We start from the raw sequence: 20,654 nt of genomic DNA, 5'->3' as shown, positions 1-20,654 counted from the left end.
CAGGCCCTAAACTTCCAGTATCAAACAACCCTCCTGCTTCATCCTCCCGAGTATCTGGAGTCCCAGATATTACAGTGCCTGGCTTGTATGTATTTTACACAAAGGTTATAACAAGGCTAACAGACCTTCAAATGACAGAAAATACACATTCACATTCTGACCTCTAGCTAAACCAAGAAATCATCTTCTACCCATATTTAAATAGGTGCATCTAAACCCAGCACAACACTTTTTTACACTTTGACCACCATCATTTCTTTCTTTCTTATTTTTTTCCCCAATACTAGGAATTGAACCAAGGCCTATACATGCTAGACAAGCACTGAGCCATGCCCCCAGACCTTTATATTTTGAGACAGGGCCTCACCAAGTTGACCAGGCTTGTGATCAAACTTGTGATCCTTCTGCCTCAGCCTCCTGTACAGCTGAGGTGTGTTGCCACTGTGCCTACCTACCACCACCATTTTAAATATGCAATCTTGAGACTTACAGAATCTCCAGAGACCAGTATTTAAAAGGTATTTTTTATCTTAGAGGAAAAAAAAACATTCTTTCTTCTCACCTGGTGGCTCAGTTAAGTGGATCTGCATGACAGTAATCAGGCTCGCATCCAGATAATCTGTCTCAGGTTCCTTTGTGTACAATATTTCCACTGGGTATGTTCGACCTGGGATGGTGAAGATAGGAGCTTCATAGAAGTACTGAGAAAATTTCACTGCATCCAAGGTAGCTGACGTGACAATCAGTTTCATGTCCTGCCGTTTTTGAACCGTCTAAAGGGAAATGCAATGTGGCTTACCAAAAAGACTACCCAAAGGACATAGGTACTCACAGCCTGTTCTCAGAAATCAGTTTTCATTAAGTAAAAGGGTCAGTAAAGACTACCTTTTTCAACAATCCAAAGAGCACATCGGTGTGAATTGTCCTCTCATGTGCCTCGTCCAGCATGATGATTGCATACTGAGTTAGGTCAGGGTCAATCAGGCACTCTCTGAGCAACATACCGTCTGTCATGTATTTGATGACTGTTTCAGGACTGGTGCAGTCCTCAAACCGAATGGTGTAGCCCACCTAAGGCAGAACAGAAGTCGAAAATTTAAGGCATAAACCTCTCCCTTTTGCAATTATCAGACAAGATTTCAAACCAGCCATACTAGCGCTCTTAACTACTAGAAATAGAAAAGAATCTATTTCCTCTAGTAAAATCTGCTTTGGACTTGATCCTGAATAGATCGATGATAACAATGAAAATTTTCCCTCAGGAGAAATCTGAAAAAAGGTAGTATTATTCTCATTTTATAGATAAAAGGTATGGGCCTTTATATTCTTCTTCTAGCATTTCCAGAGTAGCTTCACTAACCACCTACCTCTTGACCTAAGCAACAACCAAACTCCTCCGACACTCTTTTGGCCACAGACATGGCTGCCACTCTTCTGGGCTGAGTACACCCAATCTTGCCCCTGGAAGTGTAGCCTGCCTCTGCCAGGTACTGGGTGATCTGTGTTGTCTTTCCAGACCCTGTCTCTCCAATAACAATCAGGATCTGGTTGTCATGTACAGCCTGAAAGCAGCAGAATTTGAATCAAGTCATTAGAATTTGCCACACATTACACTGGAGTAAAATAATGACAGCTTATGTTCTAACATTAAACAAGGAAAAGAGACACACATATATAAAGAAGTCAATATATAAAGAATTCAACAGCAAATTTAAAATAATAAAAAGTGTTCTTCCCACCACCATTCCCAAATCTCCAATACCTCACCCTCCAAAATTATCTATTTCATATTTTCACACTATTTGTAAAACCAAAAGACTGTGATCAACCTATATGTCTATAAATACAGTAGTAATTAAATAAGCATATCCACACAAAAAAGCACTAAAAATGTATTTTATAAAAGGAACAATCTGGGCTGGGGTTGTGGCTCAGTGGTTGAGTGCTCACCTAGCATGTGCGAGACCCTGGGTTCAATCCTCAGCAACACATAAAAATAATAGAGGTATTGTGTCCAACTACAACTAAATCCCAGTTATGTGGGATGCTGAGACAGGAGCACTGCAAATTCAAGGTCAGGCTGCGCAACTTAGTAAGATCCTGTCTCAAAGAAATAAAAAGGGTTGAGCTATAACTCAGATGAAGCATGCTTGCCTAGCATGTGTGTAGGCCCTGGGTTCAATCAATCCCCAGTACCACCTTCCAAATATACACATATATTTATATTTGCTTATACACATGAGATACCATTGAAAGGATTCACTGAAAGCTAGTACACTTGGTTACCTCCAGGAAGGTTTGATGATCTTAAAATTAGAACTCCAGAGATGGAAAGAAGTATCTAAAGAAAGATTTTGCCATGGTTTACTGAGTATACCTATTTTTAATTACTGCCCAGGGCTATTGTTCCATGCGCCATAATACTCCACCTACCAGAACTGATCCAGGGTGCCCAATTAAAAAACAAAGGAAAACAAAGAAATATAGAATAATACACATTTCTTTAAAAAGTATTTGCAAATGTTTAGATTTTTTTTCCTTATCCCTTTTGAAAGAGCCACTTCAAATATGCACATACTTGTCTAATTACTTCAAATTTTAAAACACCATCCATCCCTCTTAGCAAACACCTCTATTCCCCTATCACCAATACATCATAAAAGCACTTCCCACCTGAACCAGTTGCTCCTTCAGTTTGTAGATGGGCAGGCTCTCCCTCTGCTCAAGGATTGACATCTGGGTCTTTTTTCCATAAGAAGCTTTGTTGCCCCCAAAGGCATGCTTCTTCCACTCTGGAATGTCATTGGGCATCATCCCAATCCCCCTCATATTGGCAGCAATCTGCCTGCCTTCCGCTGTAAAGGAAAACAGGCAAGTGAGTAGCGTCCTCATGTTACCTCAAAGATAAATCAAGGGAATCAACAAAATGGTAGGTCAGCACATGTGTTCTGCCTGATTCTTGACCAACAGTACTCAGAGAAACAAATTAATGTGAAGAAAAGGACAGAGAAGGGGAAACAGGGATAGGCAAGGGGAAGAGACCCTAATAAGTGGTGCTACAATCTGTGATACCTCCTAAAAGAAAAAAGGAAGGTTAGTTGAGAGAGGTCAGACTTGATTGTTTGATCCTAGGGAAAAAAAAAAAAAAAAAAAAAAATATATATATATATATATATATATATATTTTAGTAAGTGCTTTATTGAGATATAGTTTATATATGATATCATTCTTTTTTTTTTTTTTTTTTTTGGTACTGGGGATGGAACCCAGGAGGACTTAATCACTAAGCCACATCCCCAGTCCCTTTTTTATATTTTATTTAGAGACAAGGTCTCACTTAGTTGCTTAGGGCCTCACTAAATTGCTGAGGCTGGCTTTGAACTTGAGATCCTCCTGCCTCAGCCTCCTCAGCTGCTGGGATTACAGGCATGCGCGCTGTACTGGCTGATATCATTCTTTTCAAGTGACAACTCTGTGGCTTACTGTTTATTCACAAAATTGTGCAACCATCACCACCATCTAATTTTAGAACATTTTTATCACCCCCAAAAGAAATCTCTTTCCCCCATTTTCCCTTCCCTTGGCAACCAATTAGTCTACCTTCTATCTCTTTGGGTTGACTTATTTTGGATATTTCATTGGATATGTGGTGTTTTGTCTAGTTTCTTTCACCTGGCTTAATGTTAACCCCGGAATTTGTGACTTGAATAAGAAGCAAAAGAATCAACAGAATTTTAGTGGCTCTTCAGAGTAAGCAAATATATTATAACTTTGAACGGTAAAAGTATGCTATAACAATGTACTTCAGGGCTGGGGTTGTAGCTCAATGGTAGAGCACTTGCCTTGCACACGTGAGGCCCTGTGTTCGATCTTCAACACCAAATAAAAAAAAGATATTGTGTCCATCTACAGGCACGAGCCTGTAAGCCTAGCAATTTTGGAGGCTGAGGAAGGAGCAAGATCCTATCTCAAACTATCTTAAAATAAAATAAAAATTAAAAAGGACTGAGGATGCAGCTCAGTGGTAAAGGACTTGAGTTCAATCCCCATTTATGGGGACACCACCCTCAATGCCACACAAACTTCAGTCTACTGAAGCAAATAAAAGAACAATGAAAAAGGACAAATGAGAGTCATGGCACTGAGGCTTATTCTGAGAAGAGAGAGGATTTTTTTTAAAAAAACAAAAGCAATAAATGAATACTCCCAACATTCTAATGTTAACATAATATTTTGGATATCTATTACTTACAGCCAGACTGTTATCCAAACCCAATTCCCAAAACTCTGCCTCCACCCAGATCTCTCTATTATACTTATTATACTTAACAACCTACTTGATACCTCACCTAAAATATCCTCTACTTACCTTAGTTACAAATCTAGAACTGAATTCATAATCTTTCTTCATAAACCTATTTTTCCTCTGTAGCCCCCATTCCCAGAAGTACCATCACTCAACCCAAAAGTCATCATTGCCCACTTCTATTTTCCTTTCCCTCAGTCAACAAATCACATTTTTCAAGCACATTCTACCTGTCTGCTACTTCTGTGTTCAAGCCACTATTCTCTTTCCTCTTAAAGCTTTCTTATTCACCTCACATTTTACTTTGCTCAGTAACTCAGTCTTTAGGGTACCCTGAATGACCCTCTGATCATGCCATTCCCCCATTTAGTATATTTTCATGCTGAACACTTTTCAACACTTCCCAGTGCACTTAGAATTAAACTCAGATTCCTAATGCCGTCCATAAAGCCCTGGCCTGCCAATTCTGCCTCAATTCCTGGCCCTCACTCACTATTCTCCAGCTACACAAACTTCCTATAAGGTCCTCTACTAACCCCACAGCGCCAGCTATTCCTCTACTTCAAACACATTCCCAACGCCCTCTGATAAACTAGGTTCTATTTATCCTTCATATCTCAACTTCCCCAGTGACATGACACCCCCACTAGCCAATTATGCTACCCGTACTTCTTCAGAGAGCACTGACCAGAATATAATTAATTAGTTAGTTATTTGGTAGTTATTTGGTTAATGTCCATCTCTCCTGCCTCTAAGAGCAAGGATCATGTCTATGTAATTCACAGTTGTATCCTCAATTGCCTAATGCAAATTAATAAGAATCTGTTATGACATGTCCAGTAATTAGCTAATATTTACTGCACAAAGAAGTATATGGTACTGGGGATTAAACTCAGGGGCACTCTACCATTAAGTTGCACCCCCAGTTCTTTTTTACTTTTCATTTGAGATAGGGTCTCACTAAGTTACCCAGGCTGGCCTAAACTTGTTATCCTCCTACCTCAGCCTTCCAAGTAGCTAGGATCATAGGCATGCCACTGCAAAAAGGAAAGTTGAAAGTTGGTTTTCGCTAGGCATGGTATAATCCCAGCAACTTGGGAGGCTTAGGAAGGAGGATCTCAAATTTGAGGCCAGCCTCAGCAACTTAGCAAGGCCCTAAGCAACTTAGTCATGCCCTGTCTCAAAAGAAAAAGAAAAACAAAAAGAGCTGGGGATATGGCTCATTGGTTAAAAACCCCTGGGTTCAATCCTAATACCAAAATAAATAAGTAAAAAGTTGCAATATTTTTAGAACAAAACTTTTAAAATATTTAGGATAAACAACCAGCCAATCTAATTATCTGATCAGAGTTATTAAAACATTTTAAATATTTGTTTCAAAAAAAAAAAAAAACATATACCTAGAGTCAGCAACTTGGGAGGCTGAGACAGGAGAATTGCAAGTTTAAGGCCAGCCTCAGCAACTCAGCAAGCCCCCGTCTTAATATAAAAAGGGATGGGGATGTAGATGAAGTGGTAAAGTGCTCCTCGGTTCAATCCTCAATACCAAAAAAAAAAAAAAAAAAAAAGCCAAGAAAACAAACATTCTCTAATGGAAGGGGAAAAATGAGGCTAAATTTTCAATGTGTCCTGGCAGTGCCTTCTATGTGTATATGTAAAGGCTCAGATTTTTAAAAAAGATACAGCCCCTCCAAGGGTCCTACCATCAGGCAGAGGATCAACCCAGTGTTTATTGAGTCCCATGGGAATAGAATCCATCTCGGCTTCACGCTGGGCCTGCTTGAGTTCCCGCCTTTCCTTGGCCAAGGCACTCTGCATCATGGCTGCTTGGGAGAGGGAGCCATCTGGGTTCTAAAGCAACACAAGAAAAAGCAACATGCATTAAATGCCTGGGAAATAAAATGCAGACGTTAAGACACTGTAATCTAAAACATGAGACCACAGCTAGAATAAAATTCTAGACTACATAAAATAAATGGATAAACTGCAGCACAGGGGGATAAAATTTTAAAAATCACTCAAAGAATTGGGATTTTTAGCTTGATGATGAGAACCCCAAAAGAGTTAAGAACAGTGCAACCTCTAAATGTATGAAGGATATAAAAAAGAGACAGAAAATAATTCTTGTATGACCATAAGAACAATCGGAACCATCCAAAGATGAAATATGCTTCCTTAAGGGATGGTCAATTCCCTGTCACTAATGTCAAGCAATTATGAGAAAATCACATGGGAGGAACAATACAGAAGAGTTACATAAGTGGATTGTAAGTATTACATGGGTATTTTTTCCCCACACCTAAAAGTTTTTAACAGTTCTATGGATTCTGGTTTGCATTCTCCTCATGGCTCTGCCCTCCAACACCCAGGCTATAGCTTATTAAGGGGACAAGACAAAACTGACTAAATGACCCCTTGAAAACTGCATTTGAGCCAGACTCGATAGGGTATGCCTGTAATCCCAGCAGCTGGCGAGGCTGAGGCAGGAGAATCATGAGTTCAAAGCCAGCCTCAGCAAAAGCGAGATGCTAAGCAACTTAGTGAGACCCTGTCTCTAAATATAATACAAAATAGGGCTGGGGATGAGGTTCTGTGGTCGAGTGCCCCTGAGTTCAGTCCCTGGTACCAAAAAAAAAAAAAAGAAAATTGCTTTTGAATCTGCAATATAATGACTTGATTAAGCCCTAAGGAATCTAGGCAAAGGCAATGAGAGTAGATCCATACTCTCATTTATCTCTGTTTCTTCCCAAAATGAGTTCAAACAAAAACTAAAAGAGCAAAAGCAACAGAGCCTAGCCAATCTCCATTTAAGACAAAAATATTCTAGACTTTGCCTAACAGTAAGTAATATCTTAAGTGGCCTGAGTTCTGCTTACACAGCTCTGATAATCTGACCTATTCCTTTAAGAAGTCTATGGGACATTTCCAGGTTGAAGTCCCAGCACTTCTTACCTTAACGATTTTAATGGGGCTCATATCCATGCTTTGCTTGGTGTGCCCTCTCAGGAATGGAGGCTCTTCCTCAACCAGTTCGATCTCAAGGTCCTCATCTAAAAGTACCCAGAAAAGAATTAGTCATAAACAAATAAGAGAAATGAACAATTATTTTCACCCAAACAATTAATTTCTATTAGCACCATAATAAAAAATAGTTTCCAAGGTCAAAAAGAAGGCAATGCAAGTGAAACTAGCCCAGGTGTCTATTCCTCCCCCTTGAAAACTCCCCAGCCATTTCTGGGGCATTTGTGCTCCAGCCCAAGAACTGATCAAAGTTGCTTTCAAAAGAAGCTAGGCCACATTAGGTATGGTGGCCACACCTGTAATTCTAGCAACTAGGGCAGAGGGATCATAAGTTTGAGGCTGGCCTCAGGAATTTAGCAAGACCCTGTCTCAAAAGAAAAAAATAAAAAGGGATAGGGATGTAACTCAGCAGTAAAGTACTCTGGGTTCAATCCCAATTACCACAAAAACATAACAAAAAAAAAATGAAATAAGCAAAATCAACAAAAAAACTAAGCCTGTGCAAATATATGTTTTGCTATTTTAACTGGTATTAAGAGGAACTGGGGGTGTAGCTCAGTGGTAAAGTGCCTTTGGACTCAATCCCCAGTTAAAAAAAGAATGTAAAATGGGTAAATTTATATAATGCTTTACAGCAATGAAAATATGAAATGCAACTATAAATAGGAACAAGAATAAATAGTAAAAATACGAGAGTCACAAAAAGAAAAAGGAAACCAATGGGTGTAGCTCCAGTGGTAGAGTGCATGCCTAGCACACACAAGTACACAAGGCCTTGGTTTTAATCCTCAGCATTGCAAAAAAAAAAATCAAAATCCACAAATGAACTAAGTTAAAAAACAGACTAACTATACAACATTTAGGGATAGATATTTAGATGAAAAAACAGTAAGGAAAATTAAGTGAATGACTGATGCAAAATTTAGGATGGCAGTTACCCCTAGGAGGAAAGAGTAAGATTTAATCAGAGGAGGGCATATAAGGACTTCAAAGGTGCAGGTAGTTTTCTACTTCTTCAACTGGGCAGTGAGTACACAAGAGTTCAATTATTATTATTATACTAGTTACATATGCTCCATTACAGGATTTATTTCACAATTTAAAAAATTACTAATAGGTTGAATTAATAGTTGTTACTAGGGCAACTCAGAATAATCTAAGTAGATCCAGGGATTTCAGAATAATTACTAAGATTATGAGATCAAATTTATTCCCCAAAATATAACTTTATAACTTTATTTTTAAATATTTTTAGTTGTAGATGAACACAATAGTTTTTATTTTTTATTTAAAAAAAAATTTTTTTTGGTACCGGGGATTGAACTCAGGGGCACTCAACCACTGAGCCACAACCCCAGGCATATTTTGCATACTTATTTATTTATTTAGTTGGTTAGTTGTAGATGGACACACGGTATCTTTATTTATTTTTATAAATAAAAATGGTAGGGCTGAGGATCACATCCAGTGCCTCACACATGCAAAGCAAGCACTTTACCACTGAGCTACAGCCCCAGCCCCCTATTTAGAGACAGGATATCACTAAGTTGTTTAGTGCCTCATCATTGCTGACACTGGCTTTGAACTCTCGATCCTCCTGTCTCAGTCTCCCCAGCCATGGGATTGCAGGTGTGCACCACCATGCCCAGCAATACCTTTATTTTATGTATTTATTTTTATGCGGTGCTGAGGATTGAACCCAATGCCTCACATGTGCTAGGCAAGTGCTCTGCCACTGAGCTACAACCCCAGTCCCTCTAAAATGAGAACCTATTACAAGCAACCAGCATAATATATAAACACTTTTTTTCTTTTTTGCAGTGCTGGGGATTGAATTCAGAGCCTCATGCATGCAAGACAAGTGCTCCACCACTAAGCTACATCCCCAGCCCAAAAAAATGAATACTTGACAGGCAAATGACCTTCTTGCTTATATCAAGAGATGAGTGGTGAGATCCAAGGAACAAATGATTTACAACCACTAGGTTAAACTATAGACAGCCCAGTCTAATGACTCAGTTTGCCATTATCCTCCCAATCCAATATCCTGGTCAACCCAAGTGGCTAGTTACCTTCTTCATCATCCACCTTAGGGAGAATGCCAGTCTCTTCATCAAAGTCTGGAAACTCTTCTTTGGAAAGAACATTGGCAGCAATCATCTAGCCAAAGGACAGAGGCAGCATTTGTAATATGTCAGAATCAAAACTCTTTTCCAGCAGTTAATTACAGAGGTTTCATGCAGGAAACCACGGGTATTTTTTCCTCCTCTGACCGCTATGTCAGAGCCTATAATGTCACATATCCCATCCCTGGGGAGCACTACGACAAGGTGCTGAAAAGCATCAGCTCCAAGGTATTACCCCTAGGAAGAATTACCTGTCCCTTCCCTTATTTCCATAGTACTCTTTATATTTCTTATTCTTATATATTCTTTTTTTTTTTTTAATATTTATTTATTTTTTAGTTATTGGCAGACACAACATCTTTGTTTGTATGTGGTGCTGGAGGATCGAACCCGGGCCGCACGCATGCCAGGCGAGCACTACCGCTTGAGCCACATCCCCAGCCCCTTATATATTCTTATTCTTACGTGACATGTAACCCTTCACAAGTGTTTGTTTAGCTCTGTCTCCTCCACTGGACTTTGAGCTCAAGGGTAGGAATCATGAAATTTTTGTCTTTGTAGCCCCAGCACTAAACAGAGCCTGACACATCATAGTTCTAATGTTTACTGAAGAATGATGAAAACAATAACAAAGACTTATATAGCAATTGCCATATGCCAGGCACGAACCTAAGAGTTTCAACTCTATTCATCTGTTTAATTCCCACAACACCATCATTAGACCTGTTTTACAAATGAGGGCATTGAGTCACAAAAAGGAACAAGAACTTGACTCAGGATCACAAACTAGTAAGTGGCCAAAAGTCACCCCAGGCCATCATACTCCAGGGTCCCCACTCCTAACCACCACTCTACATAATAGATGACTGTAGCCATGAAAGTTAATAGCCCCAACCTGTTTGATCTCCCACTTCTCTGGATCAGAGATGCGGGTGAGGCGCTTGCGCTCCAGTGAGTCATCCTCTACTTCAGGGGCACTGACAAGGGAAAGGTGAGTGGGTCTATCTGGATTCCGCATTGAGGTCTCTTCATTGGTCTCTCCAACCAAATTTCGACGTCGATTTGGGTTTAGATCTTCTCCAGTCTCTTGATCTACATCCTAGGGCAGAGAAACAAGGGTGTTATCTCACTTGCTGTCTCACACACCCTTAGTCATCAAATGTAGAAATAGGCTGGACATCTCACCTACCTTCATGCTCAGGCTGGTCTTGGTCCCTGTGAAGGACAGTACTTTGACCTTGACCCTCTGGCCTTTGCTCACCACATCAGCCACATTGGCCACACGGCCTTCCCGCCGGAGCTCAGAGATGTGCACCAGGCCTTCCCATCGCTTCCTAAGAGAGAATCAGACACATCTGGAGCATGCCAAAAAACACCTTTTCCCCAAGCAATTCCAACCCTTATTGGAGATAAACAAATAAATATCTCTTAAGCTCATGAGATAAGTACCAAGAAGGTGGTATTACCATCTTTCTAAAGAAGATACTGAATAATGGGGAAGAAAGAGGGACAAATTCTCATTTGTCCTAAGAAGCAAAGGGCAGATCTACTGAAGGCAGAGGAAGAAATAAATGTCTCTGAAGCATTTCATTTAAAAAGTCAAAGTTAGCTGGGCATAGAGGCTCATACTTGTAATCCCAGAATCTTAGGAGTCTGAGACAGGAGAATCACAAGGTCGAGGCCAACCACAGCAACTTAGCAAGGCCCTAAGCAATTATTTATTTATTTATTTTTAGTTTTAGTTATAGGTGGATGCAATATCTTTATTTTATTTTTATGTGGTGCTGAGGATTGAACCCAGTACCTCATGGATGGTAGGCAAACATTCTACCTCTGAGCCACAACTCTAGCCAGAGGCCTTAAGCAATTTAGTGAGACCCTGTTTCAAAATAAAAAAGTAAAAAGGGCTGGGGATATAGCTCAGTGGTAAAATACCCCTGGATTAAATCCCTAGTACAAGAAAAAAGAAAAAAAGTCAAGGGCTAGGGATATAGCTCAGTGGTAGAGTACTTGTCTAACATACACGAGGTTCTGGTTTCAAACCCCAGCACACAAAACAAACAGAAAAGTTAATTTCTAAGAACCAGGAATAGCTGATTTGATTAATATGTCATTGATCATAACTTTTTAGAATGTGAAAACTGCCAGTAATAAAAGACATTCTGCCCTCATTTTGAAAGAACACCAACATCACCTTAGTCCCTCCAGCTGCACAAAGCATCCAAATTGCATGATGCTGGTAACTTTGCCATTGTATATGTCCCCGATGGCAGGTTCTTCAGGGGGAGGGCGGTCCACATGTTTATCCCGCCATCTGTCCAGATTTCTCTCCCCATACTTGTCACGGTCCTTCCTGTCTTTGGGGGGACTCTGACTTCTACTCCTGGACGGATATCTAGACTTTCCTTTATTCCTCTCCCGGGTCCTAGAATGTGATCGAGAACGGGATCGATGTCTCCGCTTGTGGTCTCTGTCTCGCTCTCTATCTCGTTCTCTGTCACGGTCACGGTCACGGTCTCGGCTTCGACTTCGCTTCTTCTTTTTTGTCCTGTCCCTAATAAATCAACAAGTACCTGTTTGAAAAAGAAATCAGCCCAATTTCATCTTTGCATCCCTAAGCACCCAGTACAGTGCCATGCACATGGTAAACACAGCTAAGTGCTAAAATGAATTAAGCATTTCAATGATTATGACATCACTGTAGGCCAATAATGGATCATGGCACAAACCTTTAGTCTTTCAACCCCAATTTCTATCTTCTGAACATCTTAGCATTTAATGCATAAATACACTTGGCAGTGAGCAATGAAAAGAGATCCAAGACTAGGATACATGACCAGTTCAGATTCTGTAAATTTGCCTTAAATTTTGCTTGACTGGTCCACAAGATACAATTATCACAGTATTCAAAACTTCCAAAGAAAAGGACACTAAAGACAAACCGGTGCTCAGTATCTCTTTGCTTCTCCTGGCCTGCTGCACTGGGCATTAAAGCTTCCAGTTCTTTTAAGACATCCACAGCAACCTTCACGTCATCCTCATCCAGCATGGTCTGCAGGGACAAAGGCCAGCAAAGTTAGGAGGAGAGGGAAAACAAACTACTCAAGAATCAGTATGTATTTCAGCTATATCTACAAATCTGACCACCCTCCATATCACTAAAAACCTATGTGAAGGAAGCAGAGGGGACACAGATTTCTAATGTGATTAGAGACAACCAGAAGGAATGGGCAAAGGTTCTTGAGCATCATGTCTACATGTACTAAATCCCATTTGACCTTAATACAATCCTAACGAAGGCAATTATATATTAATCACCTCTCTCATGAATGCATGCAAGTAATAATTACAACTAGAATTCAGATATTAAAATTTATAAAAAGCAACTATCCCAAAGCACTCCCCAACTTCCTCCCAATTTATTATTTTCCATAGCTCTGTCTCAAAAGAAAAAAGGGCAAGGAGGGGAAGTTGGGGATATGGTAGAGAACTCCTGGGTTCAATCCCCAGCACACACACACAGAATAGTAGTAACAATTTATATAGCATTTACGTTGTATTAGGTAATACAGAAATGATTTAAAGTATATGGAAGGCCAGGCTTAGTGGCACACACCTGTAATCCCAGACTCAGGAGGCTGAGGTAGGTTTGAGAACAGCCTCGAAACTTAGAGAGGCCTGTCTCAAAATTAAAAGCATAAAAAGGGCCAGGGATGTAGCTCAGTGGTAAAAAGCACCCCTGGATTCAAATCCTTGTATCAAAACAAAACCAAAACCAAAACCAAAAAATAAACCATAAAGTATACAAAAGGATGTAATTTATGCAAATACTACACACTTATTTATCTTTTTTGTGGGACAATTATGCTTATTTGTTTATTATCTGTCTCTTCCCCCACTAGATTACTTATATGTTAATTTCTAGCTCTTCACCCAACACTAGGGTATAATCTGCAAAAAGGCAGACATGCTTATCTGTTCTCTTCACTGTTTTTTACCTTGTACTTAGAACAGTGCTTGGCATACAGTAAGTACTCAATAGATAATTAGCTAAAATGAATTTTATTTTATTTTATTTTTTTTTTTTAAAGAGAGAGTAAGAGAGGGGAGAGAGACAGAGAGAATTTTTTTAATATTTATTTTTTAGTTCTTGGCGGACACAACATCTTTGTTGGTATGTGGTGCTGAGGATCGAACCCGGGCCGCACGCATGCCAGGTGAGCGCGATACCGCTTGAGCCACATCCCCAGCCCCTAAAATGAATTTTAAAAACCAAATTACCTTTAAAAAATTGCTCCTCTAGCAAGTAATGGAACAAAAGTCTAATTTCACCCATCAGTCACCTATTTCAGAACCTTATCATTTCATGTGTACTTTATATCTGAATCACTGCTTCCCAAAATTCCCAAGCTCACTTCTTTTAAATATCATTCTCTGAACCCTTCAACACTATTCGATACATAGAACATGATCAGGGAGTGATGGCATATTTTCATTTTGAGAAACATGGAACAACAAAGGTAAACAATTATTAAAATTACTAAAAAAATTATAAAATTACTAATGATACAAAGAAGAGGAATGGAAGACATTTATAGCAGACATTTTCAAAATGGGTCCGTACCCGAACGGAAGGGTTGTCTGGCTGGCAAAGGACTGGGAAAAGTTCCTTCAGCTTTTCTTTTTCGGTTTTTGGCTTAACAACTGGATCTTAATTCATTGAAGAACAAGAAAGAATTAAAGAGAAAAAAAAGATATATTTAACGTTATTAAATATTACAGATTACAAAGTTAATTCAATATTAGATTTGAATTAACCTGAAAAAGAACGTGGAACTTTGCTACACATAACCATAGAGTTATTATATATACAATTTAATTTTCTAAACACATTAACTTCAAAACCTCAACAAACTCTGGACATATAGAGGGGGAGTACATCAGTACTCATTTGATTATGTCGTATAATTTTAATTTTGTTTTAAATCATTTGAAAAATTCTTATGAACATTTACTTGCTCAGCAGCTACACACACAAAAATAAAAACAATTTAGAAGGTGCTCACAATCTAAACCTTTCTGGAGGCTAAGTTCAGTTGGAAATTTTGCTCACCTTTGCTAGCAGAAGGCTTTGCTGGAGGTCGCATGGTTTGTATGAGACGCAGAAGGTTACTAATAAGAGAATCCTTTGAAAAAAATACGGGAGAAAAATTGTCAAACCCTCAATCAGTGATTAAACATACTTAGAAAAGTAAGGGATCAGGGGCTGAAGTTGTGGCTCAGTCGTAGAGCACTTGCCTAACACGTGTGAGGCACTGGGTTTGATCTTCAGCACCACATAAAAATAATAAATAAAATAAATAAAGGTATTGTGTCCACCTACAACTGAAAAGAAATATTAAAAAAAAAAAGAAAGAAAGAAAAGAAAAGTAAGGGGGCTGGGATTATGGCTCAGCGGTAGAGTGCTTGCCTAGCATGTGTGAGGCACTGGGTTCAATCCTCAGCACCACATAAAAATACATAAATAAAATAAAAGTATTATGTCCAACTACAACTAAAAAAAAATTAAAAAAAAAAAAAAAAAGAGCTGGGATTGTGGCTCAGCGGTAAAGTGCTCACCTAGCACGCGCAGGACCCAGGTTCAATTCTCAGCACCACATAAAAATAAAGGTATTGCATTGTGTCCATATACACCTAAAAAATAAATATAGGAGGCTGGGGCTGTAGCTCAGTGGTAGAGCGCTTGCCTTGCACACATGAAGCTCTGGGTTCAATCCCCACACCACATAAAAATGAATAAGTAAAGAAAAATGAAGATACTATGTTCCATCTATAACTAAAAAAAAAAAAAAAGTAAGGGTTCAGGTATGGCACAGACATGTAATCCCAGCTACTCAGGGGGTTGAGTAAGAAAGAGCACAAGTTCAAGACCAGCCTCCACAACTTAGTGAGATCCTGTCTCAAAATAAACAGGACTGTGGATATAGCTCAGTGGTGTAATCCTCAGGAAAGAATGAGAGGGAGGGAGGAAAGAAGGAAGAGCTGGGCGCAGTGGTGCACACCTATAATCCCAGCAGCTCAGGAGGCTGAGACAGAAGGATTGTGAGTTCAAAGCCAGTCTCAGCAAAAGCAAGGTGCTAAGCAACTCAGTGAGACCAGGTCTGGGGATGTGGCTCAGTGGTCGAGCGCCCCTGAGTTCAATCCCCAGTACCAAAAAAAAAAAAAAAAAAAGAATGTGAGGGATAATTACGCACTTGAATTTAGCTAATGGAACAAATGAACACAAAATTCAACCTGGTACAACATGAAGCTAGAAATAGCAGCTTTAGAGAATGCTAATTTTACAAATCCTTAGTGGAAAAGTTATTTAGTTCCCTTCAACCATTTTATTTCCTATTCTTTAGCATCACCTCTAAAACCTAGATTCTTGTTTCAGACTTTCTGATTCACAGAACAAGAATGTAAACATCCAAAAATATTTAATGATGGAAATCATAATGCAATTTCCTAGAAAAGAGGCACAGGAAATCCAGCTTCATCACCACTGCTTCATGGCATGAAAACATTGCACATTAAATGGCTTATTTAATAGGCATATACAAACTGCCTCCTTCCTACATCCAAATCCTACCATTAAATCCTCCCAAAATTTAAACTCAATAATGATATCAAAACAAAAAAATAGTCTTCAAATATACATACTGTGAATTCTGCACCATTTTTGACCAACGAAGTCTTAAAAGTATCAAAGGTAGTATTTTTCTCAGCAAGGCTGATCACAAATTCAGCTGCAAATGAGAAAAAGAATTAAGAATAGAAACTTGAGCAAGAAATTAGTTTTAAGTACAGTGAAAAAAAAAAAACTAATCAGGTTATCCAATAGTCATAAAAGCCAAAGACTATCATCTAGTGAAGGTAAAGAAAGAAAATTTAGATGGCTGAGATTATCCATATATGTTCTAGTCAATTTTTTATAAATGAAAACATTATTTAAAAACAGCTCAATCAAGTCCTTGAGTGCATTTAAATTAGGAAGACCTATTTGCCCAGACTGTCATACCCTCTACTCACAAAACTATCAGCTATGGCATAGTGCAGTGGTGCATGTCTATAATCCCATCAATTTAGGAGGCTAAGATGGGAGGTTCACAAGTTCAAGGGCAGCCTCTACAACTTAGTGAGATCCTGTCTCAAATTAAAAAATAAAAAGGGCTAGTGATATAGCTCAATGGTAGAGTGCTCCTGAGTTCAATCCCCAGTACCACAAAAACAAAACAAAACTATCAGCTATGCACATTGCCACATAGACTCTAAAGGTGAAAATGTACAAAAGCATGAGCCCATGCATATACACACAGACACACACAGAATGCTTTCTATGGTTTCTAGAAGGTCCGACCCAATCTATATGTAAAAGTCAGGCAGATACTGGATGATATAATTTCCAAGTTGATGAAAGACTTAATGGTTCCCAAAATTGTCTCCTCAAACATGCTTAGTTCTTAAAACTTCTAATAGTAGCCATGCATAATGACATAGTGACACATGCCTATAATCCCAGTGACTCCGGAGGCTGAGGCAGGAGGACAACAAGTCCAAGGCTAGCCTCACTCTTCAACTTAGCAAGCCTTCAGCAACTTAGTGAATCCTTGTCTAAAAAGAAAAAGTAAAAAGGGCTAGGGATGTAAAGCACCCTTGGGTTCAATCTCCAGTACCAAAAAAAAAAAAAAAAAAAAAAGAACAAAAATACTTCTAATATTACAGCAATTTATTCATAAAGAGACTTTCAGAAAAGAAGCACATTATAACATAGGCTGAGATAATAAACCTCACACTGTGAGTTCCACAAGAAATTACTAATGATTATTTTCTTGAATGCTAATCCTAAAATAAATAAATAAATAGATAAACAGATAAATAAATAAATAAATAAATGGAAGATTGGTTGACTGGTATTACCACACCATTTCCATGGTAGAATTTGCCTTTTTTTTTTTTTGTAATGATACTAAGCATAATGCTTATGCATAATAACAAACTAAGAGCATAGGATGGCACATGCCTATAATCCCAACTACTTGGGAGGCTGAGGGAGAAATCTGAGGCCAGCCTGAACAACTCAGTGTGAGGACCCTGTCTCAAAAAAAAAAGGACTGGGGATGCAGCTTAGTGATAGAGCACTTGCCTAGCATATGTGAGCCCCTGGATTCGATCCCCAATAGCCCCTCCACGTACACACAAAGTTAATAACAACAATGCTAATGGTTAACACTTTTTGAACATTGTTTTATATGGGTTATCCCCAAGACCCTCACAACAATTCTCATTAGTAGGTACTGTTATTGTCCTATTTTATAGTGTTTGAGACACCATCTTTCCCAATAATAATTGGTGGAGACAAGATTGGAACCCACGCAATCTGATTTCAGCAACATTCTTTAGAGAAAGGCGAAGGGACAATTAAGTCATTTGGTGCCCAGTATTCCATACTCAAAGGATCCCAAAGCAAGCAGCAATATATTCAGACTGCCAGCATTATGCTGATACTCAAAAAAAAGTGTCAGATTTTGTGTTTTTGGGTTAGGGATTCTTGATTTGTATAAGATAGGCACATCTTGACTGAAAGGCCAAGAAAAAAAATGAACTAAAATGAACTGGCTTCAGGGCATCTTCCAAGGTGCTATATAGTAACCCTGTGAAGAAATATTATCATCCCATTTAACAGTTGAGAAAAACAGCTTCTGAGAAACTAAGTATCTTATCCAAGGTCAGGAATCTAACCTCCTTGACACCCCGCCACCCCCTTTCTTGGTAATGCTGGGGATCAAACCCAGAGCCTCACACACCCTCTAGCACTGAAATATTGTATCTCCAGCCATCTTATCACATGCCCCTTCCCACCATTCCTCCATCTGGTAATTTCGCTACATTTTCATTTTAAAAACAAATGGCACTCTCTCACTCATCTTCCTACCATCAATCTCTAAAGTTAGTTACATCTATGGTCATATTCTCCTGTTACAATAGCTGAAACATCCTTGTACCATCAAAAGCAATTCTGTCACTTATACCCTTGATTTCTACCCATCCTTATTCACCTCCATCTGCCTATGACCTTTTAGCTGTAGGTCGGTGGCCTTTTCTAATTTTTTAGTTTGGATGTAGTCTGCCCCCAAAAGCCTAAATGACGGCTATCTGAGATATGGTAAAGCACAGAGCTCAAAGGATACTATCTAAAAGAGTGACGAGAACAGCGGCTTAGGAGGCTTAAGCAGGAGTATACCCAGTTCAAAGCCAGCCTCAGCAATTTAGAAAGGCCCTGAGAAATTTGGCGAGACCCTGTCTCAAAATGAAAAATTAAAAAAAAAAAAAAGGGTGGGGGGGCTCAGGAGTGGCTCAGTGGTTAAGATCCCTTGGATTCAACTGCCGGTACCAAAAAAAAAAAAAAAAAAGTGAGTGAAGACCAAATAGAATAATATAAATAAAGAATTGACCATACTATCTGACACAGTGAACACTCGGTAAATGTCAATGAGGCGGCGGCTGCTGCTGTTGTTTAATAACTTGGGACGGGGGTATCAAGCAGAGATGGCAGCCCCAGGCTTCACTGACAGCTTTGGAAAATGGTTTCTAATAAAATGACGGGACCGAGGGAGAGGGGACCTCTCGAGCAGAAGCCACAGCCACAGATTCTCTGGGTCCAAATCTGTGACAGATAGACACGAACACACACAGTCGGCCCATCAATCACCCGGCTTCTTCCTTCCTTAACCTCATCCCTGAGGCCGCTGAGACCTCCTCAAGCTTACCTAGGTCCTTGTCGTTGATCCCCAAGTGGTTATCCAGCTCGGTGCAAACCTTCGACACCAAAGACAGATACTCAAGTTTGGCGAGTTCTTCCGCGGGGCCTGGCTCCGAGCCGATAAAGACTCCCGCCGCGGCCACAGCCACAGCCATGGCTGCAGCTTCCTTTCTGCCTTCTTCCGGTCGGCCGGAGCTGGAAGCCACTCAGGTCAGGCTCCAGTTTTCACTTCCGGGTTGGAGCAGGTCTCTTTTGTTTACTGTAAATTGAAAACTTTAGGAACTTCGCCCGTCGCAACAGGATGGATCATAGAGATCAGACAGGAAGTCCTTAAGGAAGGAACTCCAAGAGTGGGCCTACTCAGCGCGACGAAGGGCGCCCTCTATAGGCGAGATAAATCCACCCTCAGGCCCGGAAATGTTAGCTCTCCGCAAGTTGCCACACACGTCAGCAGAGGGCGACCACGGACTACTCAAGGGGCGCCGGAAGACGGTGGCTAACCTCCCGCGCCTGCGCTTTAGAAACCTTGAAAAAGGAACCCAAACAAAAGTCTGGAAAAGCCCAGCTCACTTGTCGGTAGATGGGAATAGTCCAGGGCCTCTTCTCTTCGTGTATTCTCACGCTCGATTTCAAGCAATTCAAACCAGCAGACGATGGATTCTGGTTCTGTTAATAACTCCTCAGTTTACAGATGAGATGAGGAGAGTGGCATTTCTCCAACTGGGTGGCCTTGACCAAATTAACTGTCTGGAGCCTTAGTTTTCTCATCTGCAAACTGGGATAGTGTTCCTCTTACTGGGTTTAGGTGAAGACTAAATGAAATGACTATCTAAGGAGCCTGACGCACAGTAGGCATGCACGACAAATAGCAATGATTCTTGTATCCCAAGGCAGAGACAGTGGTCCCATTGAAGCCTGTCAAACACATGCCCCCTCCCCCAGTCTGAGACCCCACAAAGCCACCTCCCTCCTTTCTTGTGAAATTTAACCCTCAGTTTTCCTGTTGCCAATATCCTTAGTGCCCTCAGAACTTGTTCTCCCCCAATATAAGTTGTGCTGCGCACCTGTTGTCATACACTTAGTTCTCTCAACTTCAGTTTTCTTTTCCCCTCTGGCAGCCCTAAAATCAGGTGAGTATTTCTTGTGTGACAAGGAGGGAGATGGAGGCACTCCAAAGTGAATAGCCCTCCCATTAATCAAAAGGAAGAAAATCAGCCCCTTCTGCTTTTTTGCTTTGGCTACTTGACACGGATGATCTATGCACTCTTTCTTCAGCGTCTCAGCATCTCCTAAAGAATTGCAGGCAGGTGGAGAAAACCAAAATAGTGCACTGCCTCAAAAGGATTCTTGTTTCCAGATTCCTAAGGAATCAATACTGACACTCGGAGCTTTTGAGTC

At 39.9% G+C, this 20,654-nt stretch overlaps 1 protein-coding gene across 2 annotated transcripts in view; it reads right to left on the bottom strand.

Moving 5' to 3' along the window:
* Nucleotides 1-19,430, bottom strand: part of Dhx8 (DEAH-box helicase 8) — a 37,926-nt gene extending 18,496 nt beyond the window's left edge. For both annotated transcript variants that reach the window (XM_026412406.2, XM_026412405.2), the window contains exons 1-15: nucleotides 19,264-19,430; nucleotides 16,157-16,242; nucleotides 14,568-14,640; nucleotides 14,079-14,164; nucleotides 12,397-12,506; nucleotides 11,649-12,008; nucleotides 10,644-10,788; nucleotides 10,350-10,553; nucleotides 9,401-9,488; nucleotides 7,260-7,357; nucleotides 6,011-6,158; nucleotides 2,674-2,855; nucleotides 1,368-1,562; nucleotides 886-1,071; nucleotides 563-773 (exon numbers count right to left, since the gene is read on the bottom strand). In XM_026412406.2, coding sequence (XP_026268191.2) covers nucleotides 563-773; nucleotides 886-1,071; nucleotides 1,368-1,562; nucleotides 2,674-2,855; nucleotides 6,011-6,158; nucleotides 7,260-7,357; nucleotides 9,401-9,488; nucleotides 10,350-10,553; nucleotides 10,644-10,788; nucleotides 11,649-12,008; nucleotides 12,397-12,506; nucleotides 14,079-14,164; nucleotides 14,568-14,640; nucleotides 16,157-16,242; nucleotides 19,264-19,411 — 2,320 coding nt within the window. In that variant the 5' untranslated portion in view covers nucleotides 19,412-19,430. The remainder of the gene's footprint in view (nucleotides 1-562; nucleotides 774-885; nucleotides 1,072-1,367; nucleotides 1,563-2,673; nucleotides 2,856-6,010; nucleotides 6,159-7,259; nucleotides 7,358-9,400; nucleotides 9,489-10,349; nucleotides 10,554-10,643; nucleotides 10,789-11,648; nucleotides 12,009-12,396; nucleotides 12,507-14,078; nucleotides 14,165-14,567; nucleotides 14,641-16,156; nucleotides 16,243-19,263) is intronic.
* Nucleotides 19,431-20,654: the final 1,224 nt, after the last annotated feature.

Source organism: Urocitellus parryii, chromosome 7, assembly GCF_045843805.1.
Source record: "Urocitellus parryii isolate mUroPar1 chromosome 7, mUroPar1.hap1, whole genome shotgun sequence".
NCBI lineage: Eukaryota > Metazoa > Chordata > Mammalia > Rodentia > Sciuridae > Urocitellus > Urocitellus parryii.
The sequence above is the reverse complement of the archived record's forward strand: the minus strand, read 5'-3'. Positions and strand labels throughout refer to the sequence as shown.